General features: G+C 40.2%; 1 protein-coding gene across 2 annotated transcripts; it reads right to left on the reverse strand.

The window, feature by feature from the left end:
* Window positions 1-2,701: 2,701 nt before the first annotated feature.
* On the reverse strand, window positions 2,702-15,329 carry kif3a (kinesin family member 3A). Of its 2 annotated transcripts, XM_076738849.1 has the most exons (18): window positions 15,142-15,319; window positions 14,367-14,649; window positions 14,015-14,159; window positions 13,197-13,281; window positions 12,883-12,988; window positions 12,266-12,405; window positions 11,937-12,134; window positions 11,563-11,737; window positions 11,386-11,484; window positions 10,608-10,700; window positions 8,128-8,284; window positions 7,797-7,977; window positions 6,937-7,047; window positions 6,550-6,675; window positions 6,303-6,356; window positions 6,124-6,192; window positions 5,875-6,005; window positions 2,702-3,856 (listed from the first exon to the last, which is right to left on the reverse strand). In XM_076738849.1, exons 1-18 carry the CDS (start codon window positions 15,145-15,147, stop codon window positions 3,808-3,810), a joined length of 2,208 nt encoding a protein of 735 aa, XP_076594964.1. In that variant the 5' UTR covers window positions 15,148-15,319; the 3' UTR covers window positions 2,702-3,807. The 2 variants fall into 2 exon arrangements, with proteins under 2 accessions (XP_076594964.1, XP_076594965.1); XM_076738850.1 differs by lacking the exon at window positions 10,608-10,700 and having other exon boundaries at window positions 15,142-15,329.
* Window positions 15,330-16,034: the final 705 nt, after the last annotated feature.

Below are 16,034 nucleotides of genomic sequence, written 5' to 3' on the forward strand. Positions count from 1 at the left end.
TGCCAGTGAAGTCTCACAATTAATTTTGCACGTGTCGATATAATTGAGGTAAGAAAAACAAGGAAACACAACATTCTGCTTCTCGACTTTGCATTTGTGTTTCGGAGTTTGAACTGAATCTTTGCTGTTTCTGTGAAATGTTGCATCATTTTACCTCTTTGTTCCTCACACAGTTATTTTAATGAAACCATGTGAGATGTTTGGAAAAAAAAAAAGTCTCTCTAATGGAACTGCTAACAAATGTAAAACTTGGCAAGGAGCCCCAAATAAACACTGCTCAATTGTAAGCCACAAAATTTGGGGACCAATGGTTTCATTCAGTAGTGGGTTGTACTTCATAAACATGTGTGCTTTTTATAAATAACTCTCCTCTGAAGTTTAACATCACCACTTTCCAACTGCACAAAAGTAAAAGGGCATGATTATTTGGTGCATCTCTGCCCGGTGGCTCGGCTTCGTCTTCAAATAACCTCACTGGTGTGACATCTCTAAGTTGGAAATATATCCTGAAATGGGCCTCTTCTTCAAAGGTTGTCAGTTGGTGGTGCAATAGTACAAAATATAATAGAAATAGCAGATGCAAAATGTTGCAAGAGTATGCGAAGATACAAGCTAAAACCTGCATCAGATAAAACATGTCATGCTCCTCTGCCTGTCCTGTCAACAGTTAGTATTAAAACTGAGCATTGTTGTATCCAAGTCACTGACTTCTCCAATGAAAAGCTGCATCAGACACTAACATAAACATGGTTATTTTCATTTTTTTTCATGAACATTTAAGAAGCGTCTTTTTGCTTAACTACTGTTTTGACTACGGTCACATTTTCCTCTTGCTCATGGGATAAAACTAAAATCTTGACTCAAAATATTTCCCATGTGCCTACTCAGCACAGTCATTTTGACATCATAACTGGTAAAGCAAAGGTGTTACTATAAATTCCATCAATAGTGGCTACATGCTGGCGCCCTGTCACACACTCTAATGGAACAGGGTCATCATTCATTTCATCAGTTCCTTTTCCTGCTGCCAAAAGTCAAAATGTGGCATGAAAAAAGCCCATAAGCATTTCGGATTCACATGAGTTTTTCACAGTGAAATCATAATGTTCGATTATTTGGTGTTGTGTGATTTTCTGCTCTGTGGTCTTTTCCATCCTTATACATTAGGACAACCTTCATAAGATGTTAAAACAAGGTGATGATGACAAGCAACTCTTGCTGAGAGATTTGCTGATAAGGGTTCGGTGACTCCTTGTTAATAGATAAGTCTATGCACTAAGTGGAACATTTGATAGTAGACCAGATACATATCTTTTAGTCCTTATTTGGTGTCTTCCTCCTCTGACGTATGTATATGTGGTCTCAGAGTGTCACCACGATGACAATATAAAAGTACTACAGGAGTAAGCGTGCAGGGTGTTCAACCTTCCTGCTCAACCTGACGCCGTTGACTCACGGGCTCTTTCAAAGACATGAAGAACTTCAATCTTCAAAGTCTGACACTGGTGGTGATGACTGTGTTGGTGTGCTCAGCATCACTCATGTCATCTCACAAGACACGCAAGGAACAGTTGCGCTTGATTCGTGAGGAAGCACAGAATATGTACAACCAAACGGTAAGACTACAAAAAGACATGTTGTTTGTTTGTTTGTTTGTTTGTTTGTATTATACTGACACTCTTGTCTTTTTATTGAAGCATTGGAATGAATTAGTTCCAAGGGTACCGGGAAACAAGACCTGTGTGGTATGTGGGGAAGATTTCATATCTATTGTGATTATTGTTTCACATTTGTCAGCCATAGTAGATGTCATTTCCATACTTTGCATTAAAGATTGCTGGTTTGCTGGACTACTCCAGTTCTAACTCCACATAATTGTGCTTCTATCTTCACAGAATCACTTCCTCTGTTTGGCTGAGAAGTCTCTGAACAGCACAACAGATTTAAGAAATTCAAAACTGGTTCGCCTCATAAGTCGGTACAACAAGGTAAAGAGGAATTCAATGTGACTGAGCAAGCTTTTAAGTCCTAAACCGAACTATAATTTATCAACATTTCAAATGGCTTACAGTGACTCTAAAAGCACTTTGTTCTAACAATGAATACACTCATTAATGTCACAAATGTTCTGTATTCAGCGAGATTTTTGTGCACTTCAAATTAAAACTGTATACGTGATTTCGTTTCAGATGGCGAATGACACCAACTGTGACGTGAAGCTGAACTCCAGATATCATGTAAAAAGACTTCTGGAGGCCATCAGCAGATGTGCCAAGTTTTGAATGGTCCCAGAAAAAAAGAACCGATGACGAGTTATTTTGAGCGACCTTATGTTTTATTTAAGTAACATATACATAAGTTATTTTTATTTATTGTAAAACGTCCTATTTATTTTTACAGATCTTATTTTTCTAACATTTGTATTTATACATCAATAAATTATGTGACAGTGTTTTTTTTGTTTAAGTCTCTATTTTTTCACAGCACGCCTGTTTATAATGTTGTAGGTAACTGTTCAGTCAAGCAGTAAGAGTTTTACACTGAGGGACAAGACACAGATTATTTGCTGGGTTTAGAGATTTGATTGAAAGTAAGCCGTTTATGGCCGTCACATACCAGTCTAACCTTTTTTCAAAGCACCAACAAACAATTAGGAATAACACCGATTTAACAACCAAACAAGAAAAAAGCAGCAACAATGTGAGATAAAACATGTCAAATAATTTAATAAATAAAATATCCAGGGGTTTGGTGGATGTAAACATTTGACATACATCATGATACAAAATAAAAGCCAGTCTGCCTCCACTACAGAATGTCATAAAATCATTTCCACAGAAACCTCATACTAGTGCATTATACTAAGGCATACAGTATGTATAGGGTGTTCCAATATAACACAAAGTGTTCTCACATTTGAACATAAATAAAAAGAGGACCTGCTTAGATCAGCAAATGGCACTAACAGAGGAGCTGGCCGGCATGCACGCCCTATGCTTCTGACCTAAAGGAATAAGTATAAAACCCACTTCTCAGTTACGTACTTGATACGACAGTCTCCTCTCCTCGTTCCCTCCACGTCAGTATTTATTTAGTTTCTCTCCATGTGAATGATTTCTTAATTCAATGGGAAGAAACACTGAGGCTACAGCTTGTGCTCAGTTGAATAATGTAGAAAATGCACCCTTAATTAGAATTAAATTACAATGTATTCATATTGGTGCGGGCCATTTAATACGGATCAGTTTCTCACACAGCATGAAATCTGTGACATTTCAGTTATAACTTTATCTGTGTGGTGTTCACTGTGAAACACTTTGTGTGTTAAATACACTTAACAAATTTCAGAAGACATGAACCAAGTTTCTAGTTTGTGTGCTCAATTCCATTTTCAACATCCTGTCAATTCTACATCTTTTCTCAGAGTGATGGTCATATTCATTACCAACGATGCTGCAAGTGAAATGTGTTTGTGGTACATTCCTCCGCAATGCTAGAGGTGCTTAGGTAAAAGAGCTTAATTTAAATAGAGGCCTCCGCCGCTGAAATGTGTTCCAAAGCAACATTAAAATGTTGAACATCCTCAAATAAGTCTTACACTTTAATTCGAATAAAGGCCTTCTTGGCCAAGAGGTCTTGATCCTATCATAGATGCAGATTTCACATTTAAAACCTTACCAGCTACAGAGCGTATTCAGATAATTGTTTAAATAATGTTCAACAATAAATTCTTCAGACTGGAATAAGGACTTCTTTTCCTAAAGAGACAAACGCTGCAGTGAAACCGAGCTCTTCTCTACGACCTCTTCACTGCAGAAGGGATTCGATCACAGCGTCTGGCTTTGCAGATCTTTTCCTGTGAAGAGATGTGCGCACGATAAGTGTTATCAACAACTTCAGGCAGCTCTCAGCGTTCTCATTTCTCAGAATAACAGTGTATCAAGATAATGGCAAACACCACCATACTAACGCTTCATATCGATATGCTATAAATAGACTTAATTACACACTGCGGACAAACATGCACAACTAATAGCTTGTATGTCTACTCAGAGAAGTAGTTGATGTAATCTAACTAAAACTTTATCAAAAAGTAAAGTTGCAGATAACCAGTGAGAGCAAATTACCCCAGAATCACGTTATTGCTTTTCACACACACATCCCCCCCCCCCTTTTATACCTGGTATTAAAATGTAATCTGTATATAGACTATACAGACATGTTACCCAGATCAGGAAATACGCACTTTAATGCAAGGTGTAAATGCATTGTGTGGAATATGATTGATCTGCCTGATTACATCTGGAGGTAGTCTGGCTCGCTGTGTTCAGATCTTAAGGAGGTGCAAACGCAACCTGTACAACGTGCTGGCATCTGTACACAACACAGTGCTGATAGGCCACAGATGTTTGTTTGAAGCTAATATAAAATACGGGTTGTGATTCAAATTCAGAGAGCGAGCAGGCGAGAAGGGCGAAACAGGCACCTCTCTAATTACTGATTATACAGCTTTTCTGTGCCATGAAAGCACCTAAAGATGCATCATTCAACAGCACTGCTTGAAGAATGAGAGCAGCATTGGTGGGAACTGAACGATATACAGGAAGAAATACGTGTGTGAGCTGCACTCATCTGTGCAGCCACACAAGGCATATAATTCATCTAGTCCCATAGCAGCCGACACACCAGTACTGCAACACACCAGGACAAACTGACACAATGTGTTTTTTTACAAGGAAAGGAATAACTTAATGTATTACATTTGTTGAATTTTGAAGGGGACACAAATACTTAGGAGTTTGTCATAGATGTCATTTCATTAAGTTTATTAAGTTTCCATAACTCAGCAACTCCCAAACTCAATTATTTTTTAGAAGAGAATCTTGGGCTGATTTGTCGCCACCTCAAATTACTCATGCATTAGTTTTGCTTTGGAGGACAGAAATCAAACCACAAAAAGTCAACGAGAATGCGTGTAGATGCAAAGGCAAGATCAGATTCCTCATCATCCAGATAACGTAATTTAATTTTAATACTAGGTGTAAATGGGGTGTTAGTCACCTTGTGTGTCATCCTTAAGCAAATCAGATCACAAATCAGATCAACAGTAGAGTGAAAATGCAAAAAAGGAGCATTAGAAATGTACTGGGGGCTTGGGGGACACATTCTAGCCAGATGTCAAAAAGATGTGTATGCCTCCTGACACACAGATGAATTTTCAATCACTATAAATGTGGCTAAGCCAGTGAAAGGTCTCTGGAAGTGAACATTTACAAGAGAACTTCCCTTGCAATAATGGCAGCTGAAGCAAAACTGAAATTATGCTGCAATCAGTCATCTCTCTGCCTGTCACACGATAAGCAACAGCAAAAAAAAAAAAAAAAAAAAAAGAAAAACGCTCACAATTTCAATCCTTGGTCAACCACTGAATGATCTGTATAGGTGAAGGAGCAAAACAATGAGTGCTCATGAAGATTTGCTAATAGCAAATTTATGCAAGTTGCCCATTAGTTTGTGTTAGTTGATGGACTGTTCTTACTCAGGCTGCTAAACTGTTACTGTTGTAACTTAAATGCTGAACTGTTAAGTTATTGTTGTTCTTGCATCTCTTGACAGATGCAACACAGCTTCAGGTGCATAACCAGGAGGAGATGTGCATGTAGCCCAGGGGAGAAAAGATGGATTCAATCAGATTTGCTTTGCCTGAGCAACGGAGACACATGAATGCATCGAAGTGCATTAAATCACATCCACATAAGAGATTCTTAAAACAACAAATGTATATAAATGTGAAGACGGATGGAAGAAACAAGCTGTGAGAAAGTGCACACAGGATGTGCAGGATGACTGTGGTGTCTGTGGAAAGCAGATTACCTTCGTCCAGTCTTGGGCCGGCCACTCTTGCCACTTTTAGAGGTTCTGGGTCTCTCCAGTTTCATCAGTGACTGCCGCATGCTCTCCTCGGTGTAGGCCAAATACACATGGGACAGATCCACCTCAAATGGCTACAGGAGGCAGGGACAGAACAAGAGTAAGGTGAACAATACATTTTCAATGAGGGATAATACAAAAATATCAGGAATGTCGGCAGTTACACAAAAACGGTCTCACATCTGAACTCACATCTTTCTCTTTTTTGTCTGGAGCCGGGGTCTGCTTTCTCATATTGTTGCCAGTGTATGCCACACATTTCTGAAAGACATTAAAGCACAAAGATGCACATTACTGAAAGGTGGTCTTTAACTCAGTTTGCTTTCAAAATGCAAACCACAGTGTGTCTGAATTATGCAAAGTGAGCTCACCAGCTGCCATTCTCCAATGTCTTCATTCCAGTGCACGTAATTCTCTATCATCTCCTACACGGGGAAATACGAGAAACTATAAAGGCTTGTGTCGGGTTTTTGTACAAAGTCGAGAAAGAGCAGCTTTTTTATGCCTCTTCTTCATGTGCAGAGATGTGAAGGAATAATATAAGCCATAGGTACTGAGCAAGAGCAAAATACTTAAAATCAAAGTCGTGGCGCTACAAATGTGAGTACACATGCACACCTGATACTCCTGGGGAATAAAGTTGTCTATGATGAGCATCTGGAGCCGCAGCTCTCGGCTCAGCTGGCGGATATTCTCCAGGAGGCCCTCGATCTCTCTGTGATGCTCTTGTTGCAGATCTGCCATCTAAAAGACAAAACACAAGCGCCACAGTGGATCAATTTGTTTTGGTCCCCTGAATCAAAACTACCAACAACCATGAATGGAGTTTCACAAATTTAGGATTAAATTATAATGAAATATATTTCACTACTAGGAATTTGGTCTCATAAGAATCTAGGGAGGAAAAAAAGAGAGCTGTATGTTAGTCTCTTTACACGACACCACCCTGGTGCCCTGACGGGGGTGCTGATCTCTCTCAGTGTTACCCTTTTCTTTTGTGCTTACTTCTGATTTGGCAGCCATCAGCATGGTCCATACTTTCTTCAGCTTCTTGGTCTTGCCTTGAGCCTCCTCCTGCAGACTAGTGTACTTCTCTTCTATGTCCAGACGTTCTTGCTGTTTGAAGAAGGAGGTGAATCAGTGATTAAATAGAGGCAAGCTGCTTCTGCATACGAGCAAGCCGTAGTCTGAGGTCATGACTGTGGACAGAAGTCAAAATGATGTCAGAGTAGTTTCAACCCTGACAGTTGAAACACTTCAAACTGAAAGGACATGGGTGCTCTTGGCTCTCCATTGAATGGTGCTTATTCTTATGAACACACGGAGCTTCTAACCATACTTTCCAACCTCAACGACGCCATTTCAGTTGAACTCTAGATTTTCAGTGGTATCTGGTGTCATATTTCCTTTCCCACTGTACCACATGCAGACTTGTGACTAAAGTTTTAGTAAACAAGCAAATACAGCATTAGGCCTTTAATTCCAACTTCACTACAGTTTTTATTATGATGAAACAAATGCACACATTCACTTTCCATTAAGAAACTGAGCCATCCTTCTCAAGGTAATATTATTCTCACACTCTTTTTGTATATAGGGTACTTACATATATCGATTTCATTTTATACCCCTTTTTAATGTGTATTTGTTCCTTTTATACGTCTCCTTTATTATTGACAACTTAATTTCCCCAACTTGAGATCAATAAAGTTAAATCTTATTTTTATTCATTTCATTTCATTTGATACTGACAACAGCATGTATAACTCAGTCAGTACTTGCCATCAGCTGATCCACTTGGTGAAGCATTCGCTAGCCAGATTGGTTTTGCGGATCAAACGATGCCAACTGTCATCTATCCTTACCTCTTTCTCCTCAAGCTCTTTCCGCAGCTGCTCCGCTCTCCTGCGACGTTCCTCAAGTTCATTGTTGGACTCCTGCAAAAGCTTCTCCTGCTCCTCAGCCTTGGCCAGGAGGTCCACCCCACCCACGATCACCTTCTTCTCTAAAGCTGACAATTTCTCTAGCAGAAGGTGATGCTCCTGCCTGAGGAATTAGATGAGGTATCAAATGAGTGGTTACCACATTTCCACATCCACTTACAATTAAAGAAGACATTATAGCTCATTTCATTTGTATCATTACAAATAACACATTCAAGTTAATCAGAAATGTGTTTTCCTTTCATGAACTCACTGAGCTTTCAGAAGATCCTTCTCCCTCTTCTCCAGCTCTGCTCTTGCCTTGTTCCTCTCCTCCTCCTCCATGTCCAGCTTGGCCTCCAAGGCCTTTCTTTCCTCTTCAATCTTTGCCTGCATCTCCACCATCTTGTCTGGGGAAACCTTCTTCCTCCCTTAAGAGAGACACAGAGGGAACCGTTGTGTCTTTAATTAACAGGTTACTTTAGATGCATCTTCCCATACTAAGTACTCAACAGTGTATAAGTTAGAGTGCTTTATAATGGAGAGGCATTCATTTTATACTGTGGTTTTTAATCAACATTAGTATTATTTGATATGTGCAGTTTTAGTTAATAAGGTTTTTTTTTTAATGGAACCTCAGTCCTAGCAGTGAGTGCCAGTGAGATCCGGATGCACAAAGCTCTGATTTGCTAGTAACCATTGTTAGGGTAAGCAAAGTGCAAGATTCTCTAAATGACATGATGACTATGACGATGGAGAACATGAGAGCCATGGATGGTGGTCATATATGGACAGACAGAAAAATGTTCACGACGATTAAACATTAAGTTATCCGATTAGTCAGAGTTAGAGAAATAGCTACTGAAATGCATAGCAGCCATCTGGATCATTTATACAAGCAGACACAGCACTGCTACAGGACAGTAGAACTACATAGACTCTTACACCAACCTCTTTCTTCTTGAATAAAGAGGTGTATAACAAGCCACACAGGCGGCATTTGCACCACGAGGAGGAGGGAGAGAGAGAAATAGAGAGAAATAGAGAGAAACAGAGAGAGAGAGAGACAGAGACAAAGAGCAGCACATTACAGAGTGAACTCGAAAGTCTAATGACTGTACAGAATGGAACACCACATATGAGAAAAGGAGTGGGAGATCAAACAAGTTTCAGTCCTATAACAAAATACCATCGGAGAAGTGACAGTGAATAGATGTGAGGCACAAAATAAAAGAACACTTCCACAAATAATGAAACATGATGGCGGTGAAATGTGTCTGTAAGGGACACGAGTTACAGATTAAGCCGAAACTGACACTGTCATGCAGAAACAGTCTTTGGTATCTAAAGTGTGGATATTTAGCTCATGCGTGGACAGATCACTTCAACGGTCCAATGTGAATCCAGGGATCTGTCCCAACACATTTTTGTCAACCCTTGCACATCAGGAGCCTTTGCAAAAATGTTCATGTAAATCATAATAATATTTGGGACAGAGAAATTCAACAATGTGGTCAGTAGCACATTCAACAATATGGTCTGATCTGGGCTGTGAGCCTGCAGGAATGGTGGTGACATAGGGGAGGTATAAAGCCCTTTTCACACACGCAATGTAATTCATAAACGCTCTATGAACATTTACTCTGGCAATTTGCCTACTCAGGACCTGAAACTGCTCAACTCTATACTAAATTAACAACAGTAACAGTGAAGGTTGGTCGGTTCGTAAAAATATCTTAATAATACAAAATATGTAGTAATTTTAATTTGTATAATTGCACACGGTGACAGTTGTAACAGAGGTCTTGTTGTTAAGGTGCTGACGATGAACCACAACATCCCCAGTTCACATCTGACCGGGGAACTTTGTTTCATGTGTTAAAAACAAGAAAACCACAAATTCCCCACCTGGATCTGAGTCTACACTAAAAACCTTTCCCTTTGTCAGCTTGTGCAAAACAACTCTTTGTGAAATATGATACTGAATGAACGACAATTTCACCAGAAGTAAATATTTCTTTTTTGATGCTGAGTTAAAATAAAAAGTTCATGCAAGCTTCATTAGACAGTTGCGCAATTTCATATACTATAATAAGCACAAAGATCACAAATTAATGAAGCTCACCACTTTGGAAAGGAAACACTATGAATGACTCAAGCTGAAGATGAGACATCAAGTCTGCAGGAAATCCCCCTATGAAAATCACCTACACTGTAAAATGCTACACACAGCATGCAAGCAAGTCAGGGATTGATGAGGGATTTTTTTTTAACTAAAGCAGTCTAGCCACTGACAGTAGACTGTAGAATTCTCTGTCATATTTAATTTATGATAAAGTTGATAAAGAACACTTCTTGATGGGAGCTAACGGGTGTTTCTGGCAATTATTGGGGATGTTTAGGTGGGGGCAAGCCTCCCGAAGCACTGCCTGTGATCAGCAATGAAGTAATGGAGATGAGCAGCTGATCAGCTGTAAAATGTGCTTTCTAATCACGTAGTGATGTGCAGTGTGAGAACATTTAACTGTTAACGTAGTATTAAGTTAACCTCCTAGCTAATGTCAATCAAATCCCACGTGGAGCATTTCTTTCCTCTCATCCCAGCACCCTGCCAGCACTTTTCTGCCAGAGAAAAACGCTATATGGACACAAGCCCATATGTTTAAATTAAAAACCAGCAAAGACCTATGCGTGAAAAGGGCTTAAGTTTGTGGGCAGGTGGGTTTGATAGAGCAGAGTGCTGCTCCAACTCACTATTCTGAGGTTTGTCCTCAGTGGGTGGAGGCACTGAGGAGGAGCAGGCAAACTCTGAGCTATTGCTGCTGCTGCTGCTGCTGCTGCCACTGTCTGAAAAGGAAGCAGAGGAAGCACCATTCCCACCAAATCCGGCAGTGAGAAACATGTAGAGGCAGAGACAGAGAGCTCGAGGAGGCACGGGTTTGCAGAGCTTCAAGTAAAACATAGGTGCTTTACGTAGGTCTAACAAATGAGGCAGCTGTGGGTTCATACATGCGAATGGAGGATACAGTACCATACTCACAGAGGCTGAGTGATTTTGGTCATTATTAATTCAGAGTAACCTAACACTATAGCACTGGACAGAACATGGCACCTCAGGAACATTAGTGTCAGCACTTCCACATAATTTGATGAATAATGCTGATTCATCTGTATTTAACGCTTTCCACTTAAAAGCAGAGAAGGGTAGAAGGTGAGAATACAAGGGAAACTCCTAAATGAGAGCAGTGTTGTTTATGGACGCCTGTTGAAGAGCAGAGTCTAACCAGCAATTTCAAAGCAACTTTGGCTTGATACTGATGAGAAACTGAATGCTGACACACATTAAGATTACCACGCTGATAAAAGATTAAACTATATATCCACAAATTATAGGGTTACTATTCAAACATTTACCAAAACCACAGTCGACCGCCGCAAGAAGAACAGCTTTCAAAGATTGCATCAGCAGATTCTCAGTCATTTGCTCTACTGCATGCTTGCATCTTTTCGAGCATTAATGACAAATTCTTACCTTTTCTTCTCCTGTGGCCTTCTCCTGCCTCCGCTCCTTCATCATCACCTTCATCCATCTCATCTGATCCACTGCCCTCTGAGCCAGAGATCTCCTCACCTAGAATGACACAAAACATTTTAAAAGAAAGATGTCAAGTAACACATTATTTTGTTTTCTTGCTGTCTGGCTCATTACCTTCCACCAATTTCTTCTTTAGCTCCTCAATCTCCTTCTGAAACTGGCGCAGAAGGGCATCCTTGGGGTCTTCATTGATCCTGGCTTTGTTCTTGATGTTTTTAGCCCTATTAGCGTAGCGCAGGGTACTGATGGTCTCGTCATAGTTATAGTCTGCAGGGCCTATATTAGCACACTGGTGGAGAGACATTTGTCATTTAAAAAGTCAGGCAAAACCTGTAATGTCAACGTCAAGTGTAATGCTTAGAAAATGTACATTTCACATTTTATTGCTCTCTGAGATGAAGTATTTGTTGATTAGAAGATTTTAACTGTTTATAAAGAGCAACTCATGCACATACGCCTCTAGTTCTGTCATCAAACTTTCACTCTACCATCATGGTCTTTGAGTTTCCTCCTAGTGAATCCTGCAGCAGACGGGTTAGCTTAGAGTTCCTATAGGGCACATGTGTGCTCTTGCCATCCACCAAGGCAGAGATGACGTTACCCAGTGTAGAGAGAGAGAGATTAATCTTCGTCGCTTCCTTTAAACGCTGACCTGTGGCTCCAGTCTTGCCTTGTCTCTCAGAGCCCTGGAGGTGGGGGGTTGTAGATTAATTGGTGGTCAGATGGGTTATAGGCGATAAGGCATATATCATAGTTACATGTGCACTTTCTAAGAAGTAGTTTATTTTCACTCGTATTTCTGACCCCAGATACGTACTGCAAGATCAACCAGATGAAGTTTTCCCATGCGTACATGCTGGTTTCCATCCACACCTTTCTCACTGCACTCAATGGTGATGGTGAAGATAGCATGAGAGCGGGAGCTGTGTTCATTCATGTTTGTGGCACCAACAGACCCTAAACACGGTGAAATAACATTAGACCCATCTGAGTACATATGACAACATATTTATGTACTTATTTACTTCATTATTTCAGCTGAAATTAGATTTTTTTTTAATGATTATCTTTGCACAAAATTTCTTTTCAAGCATTTTCAGACGACTAACAATATGCTGGTCCTTTTGCACATCAGCCCACTGTGGAAAAGTGTGCATGTACTGTATCTTAAATAAAGAAATACAGGTTGTATTTTAGGTGCTGTACATCAATTAGTTTTATCCACACAATTCTGCATAGAATTCAAATGCAAGACTGCCTGAGCATCTTTCATGTTTGTCGATATTTCCACTTCTTGCAAGCAAAGAGCTTTTTATCGGATAGATGCGGTTTTACCATGTATCACACAGATAAATATCTTTGTGAAAATAAAGATCAGTGTTTGATTTTGTAGGTTTCTACTTCACTCTTAATGCTGTTTGTTATGCTGCTTACGATTTTTGTGGCCCAGTGTCATAATCCTGTCCATGTCATCAGCATTATTCACAACGTAACCAGAGAGGTCTTTGATATACACGCCAACATCTGGTCTTTCTTTGACCTGTGATGAAAAAACGAGAACTTAATCTTGGAAAACTGCTGTCAGCATTAAAAACAGTTAGTACAAGCAAACGTATTTAGGCATTTCCTGCAAGTTTTCCCCTTTTGAAAAATGACTGTAATGTCCTTCATGACAAATCCTCCAAGACAGCTCTATAATTAATCACTGACCTTCATGCTTTAGTGTTGAATTTAAACATCCCTTTTACCTCTAGCCTCTGCATCTGGTCCTTGCCCAACAAGTCCCGCACCTCCTCATTGTAAATTTCCAGGTACGAGACACGAACCAAAAACCTGTCAAAGTTAAATATGTATTCAAAGTCAAATAAATGCTAAAATCAAAAAACAGGACTTGGAAATAATCATGTACACCCCCTCACGAGAGCTTTAATTCCGCTAATAAGACTCCAATCAGACAAAAACTGCCTGACATAAGCAACCTAACCGAAATAATAAACTTCTTCTGAAAGAAATTCAAATCTTTTTTTAAGGTTCAGTGTGTAGGATTTAGTGACATCTAGTGCTGAGGTTGCAGATTGCAACCAACTAAACAGCCCTCACCTCATCCTGCCCGACCACAAAAAATGCTAAAGGTGCTCTCTCGAGGCAGCGTTTGGTTTGTCTGTTCTGGGCTACTGTAGAATCATGGCAGTACAACAAGGTGGACACGGCGGAAGGACCTGCCACTTGTGTACATATGATGAGCTCATTCTAAGGTAATGAAAAAACTATTTATTTTTAGGTGATTTCACTCGTGAAAATAAAACCATGAATATTATATTACATTTTTGCCAATAGAAGTGGATTCAACTTACATAATCCGTTTAACAGATGAAAACTTGTTCTTTAACTGCTTTGTCTAAATACTTTCTATTTTTTCAATGTGACTGAGCTCCATCAGTGAATAGAATTAGAGATGCATTCCTTTGTGCACTATTACTCGTTAGTCTTTCTCAAAGAAATATATTTAAATAGGTGTCTTTACTTACAGTGTGATTAACAAAAGGTTGATTGATTGCTTTCTTACCTGGTGTCACCCTCTGCCTTGGCAATGTGACCAAAAATATGAGCAAAGGAGTTTGGGATTATCCCTCTGAGTTCTGGCACGGCTCTCACACCCTCCATGGTGAATGTTTTTCCTGTGCCAGTTTGCCCATATGCAAAAATGGTGCCTGAAACGGAGAACAGAGCATAACCTTGCATCATCAGTGCCAGTATTGGATATGAAAATTACATTAAAAAAACAAAAATAGCGGTTATAACATTGCAGCTATTAACGGCAAGAAGCTATAAAGTGCATGCTTGAGTGTCGGCGTGTATTAAAATGATGTCGCACACAGTTTGTGCAGTAATTAGACTGATGATCACATTCATTTTACCATTGTATCCCTCCAATACTGAATCAACGATGGGGCGGGCTGTGAGATTGTAGACATCCAGCTGTTTGCTGTCTGGTCCAAACACAGTGTCAAATGTGAAGGTCTTCGGAGGCTCCTGGGGAGTCTCCAGTTTGTTAACTGTTATGGTCCCACGGATCTCGTCCACAGTGACGGCCTGTTTGTGGCCCATCATCTTCTCTTTCTGGTTGAGGGGACGACATCTCACCACCACCTTGACATTATCGTTGACCTCCTGTTTGTCAGGTTTCTCAAGCTTATTGCTCTAAAAAAAAAAGGAACATAGAATGAGACAGTTATGCCGCAGGATGTAAGATAATGTGTACTAGCAAACGACTAGCAAACCTGCAATTTCAGCTAATTATCATGGACATAAAGGACATACATGTCAGACTGTTTAAAGTAAACAGCTGGGGTGCAGTTAGCTTCTTAGCTAACTTAGCGTGAGTCGTTAAGCGCTAACGTCACGCCTTTGCCGTTATACGCTAACGTTACTGACATTGACGACCATGGGTAACAGCTAATTTAGGAAATACTTTTCTCTGTAAGCTCCACATTGTTAACCAGCCATGTAACTGATTCGCCGTGACTGTTAAAACCCAACGTTGGGAAGTGCATATCATCTCCTTGTATCCTGCAGGAACGGCAAATGGTAAGCTAACGATGCTAACCGGTTAGCATCACATCAGTGAGGTCGGAGTAAGGGAGGAACCCATTCGCAAACAAAACAAAAATGCAAACATGCGTAGCGACTTACCGGCATAGTGAGAGTGCACAAGGGCGATTATAGTGTGTGCGTAATGGCAATTAAATGTTTGTAACTTAAGGCCGTGTTCATTTGACTCTAGGTTATCCGAAAAATTTAAATGCCAGCGCAGAGACCATATCATCAAAGGCTCACATCCGATAGCTTGTTGTCAGGTCTGAGTCAGAGTGCGCATGCGCTGCAAAGGAAGGCGGCGGGGGCCGGCGGGGTACTCGGTTTGGTTGGTTGCGGTGTCTGCTGCAATGTGTTAAATGGCATCACCGTGTTCATATTTGTAATATGGCCTATCGGGGACAGGGGACGTACATGACCAGAGGTGGTGTGTATCAACATGCATGCACTGTAGTATTTACTGTTGAGGAATCAGTTCAGTGCAGTGATGTAAAAGTACATGAAGTATCGAATTAATCTGCTTGGGGGGCCTAATTAGTCGCCAGTCCATTACCAACCCACCCCACCCCACCCCCCAACACACACACACACACACACACACACACACACACACACACACACACACACACACACTGTGTATTGTGTATGAAATTCCTGTGCTGGAATCCTGCTTTGACCTGATTGCTGTGTGTTAGTTTTGAATTTACACACATTAATTTGGCAGATAGGGCCTTTTCTGTGTGTACAATACTGAAATATTTACAGTTTTGAAACTAGATTTTGATTAGCACAAGGCTGGCGTTTGCTTTTGCAGATATGTTGGTGTTGTTTTTATGTCAGCAGACAAGGAGCAATAAACTGCAATAAAGAAATCCCAGACAAGTGTTTAAGGTTGTTTAAGAACAGCGTCTTCATTACAGTTTTTTCCCAGAGAGCCCTGACACGTTGACCACAAATCAGTTGACACACAATGAACTGGTGGGGCCCAGAGG

This window comes from Chaetodon auriga, chromosome 9, assembly GCF_051107435.1.
Source record: "Chaetodon auriga isolate fChaAug3 chromosome 9, fChaAug3.hap1, whole genome shotgun sequence".
Classification (NCBI taxonomy): Eukaryota; Metazoa; Chordata; class Actinopteri; order Chaetodontiformes; family Chaetodontidae; genus Chaetodon; species Chaetodon auriga.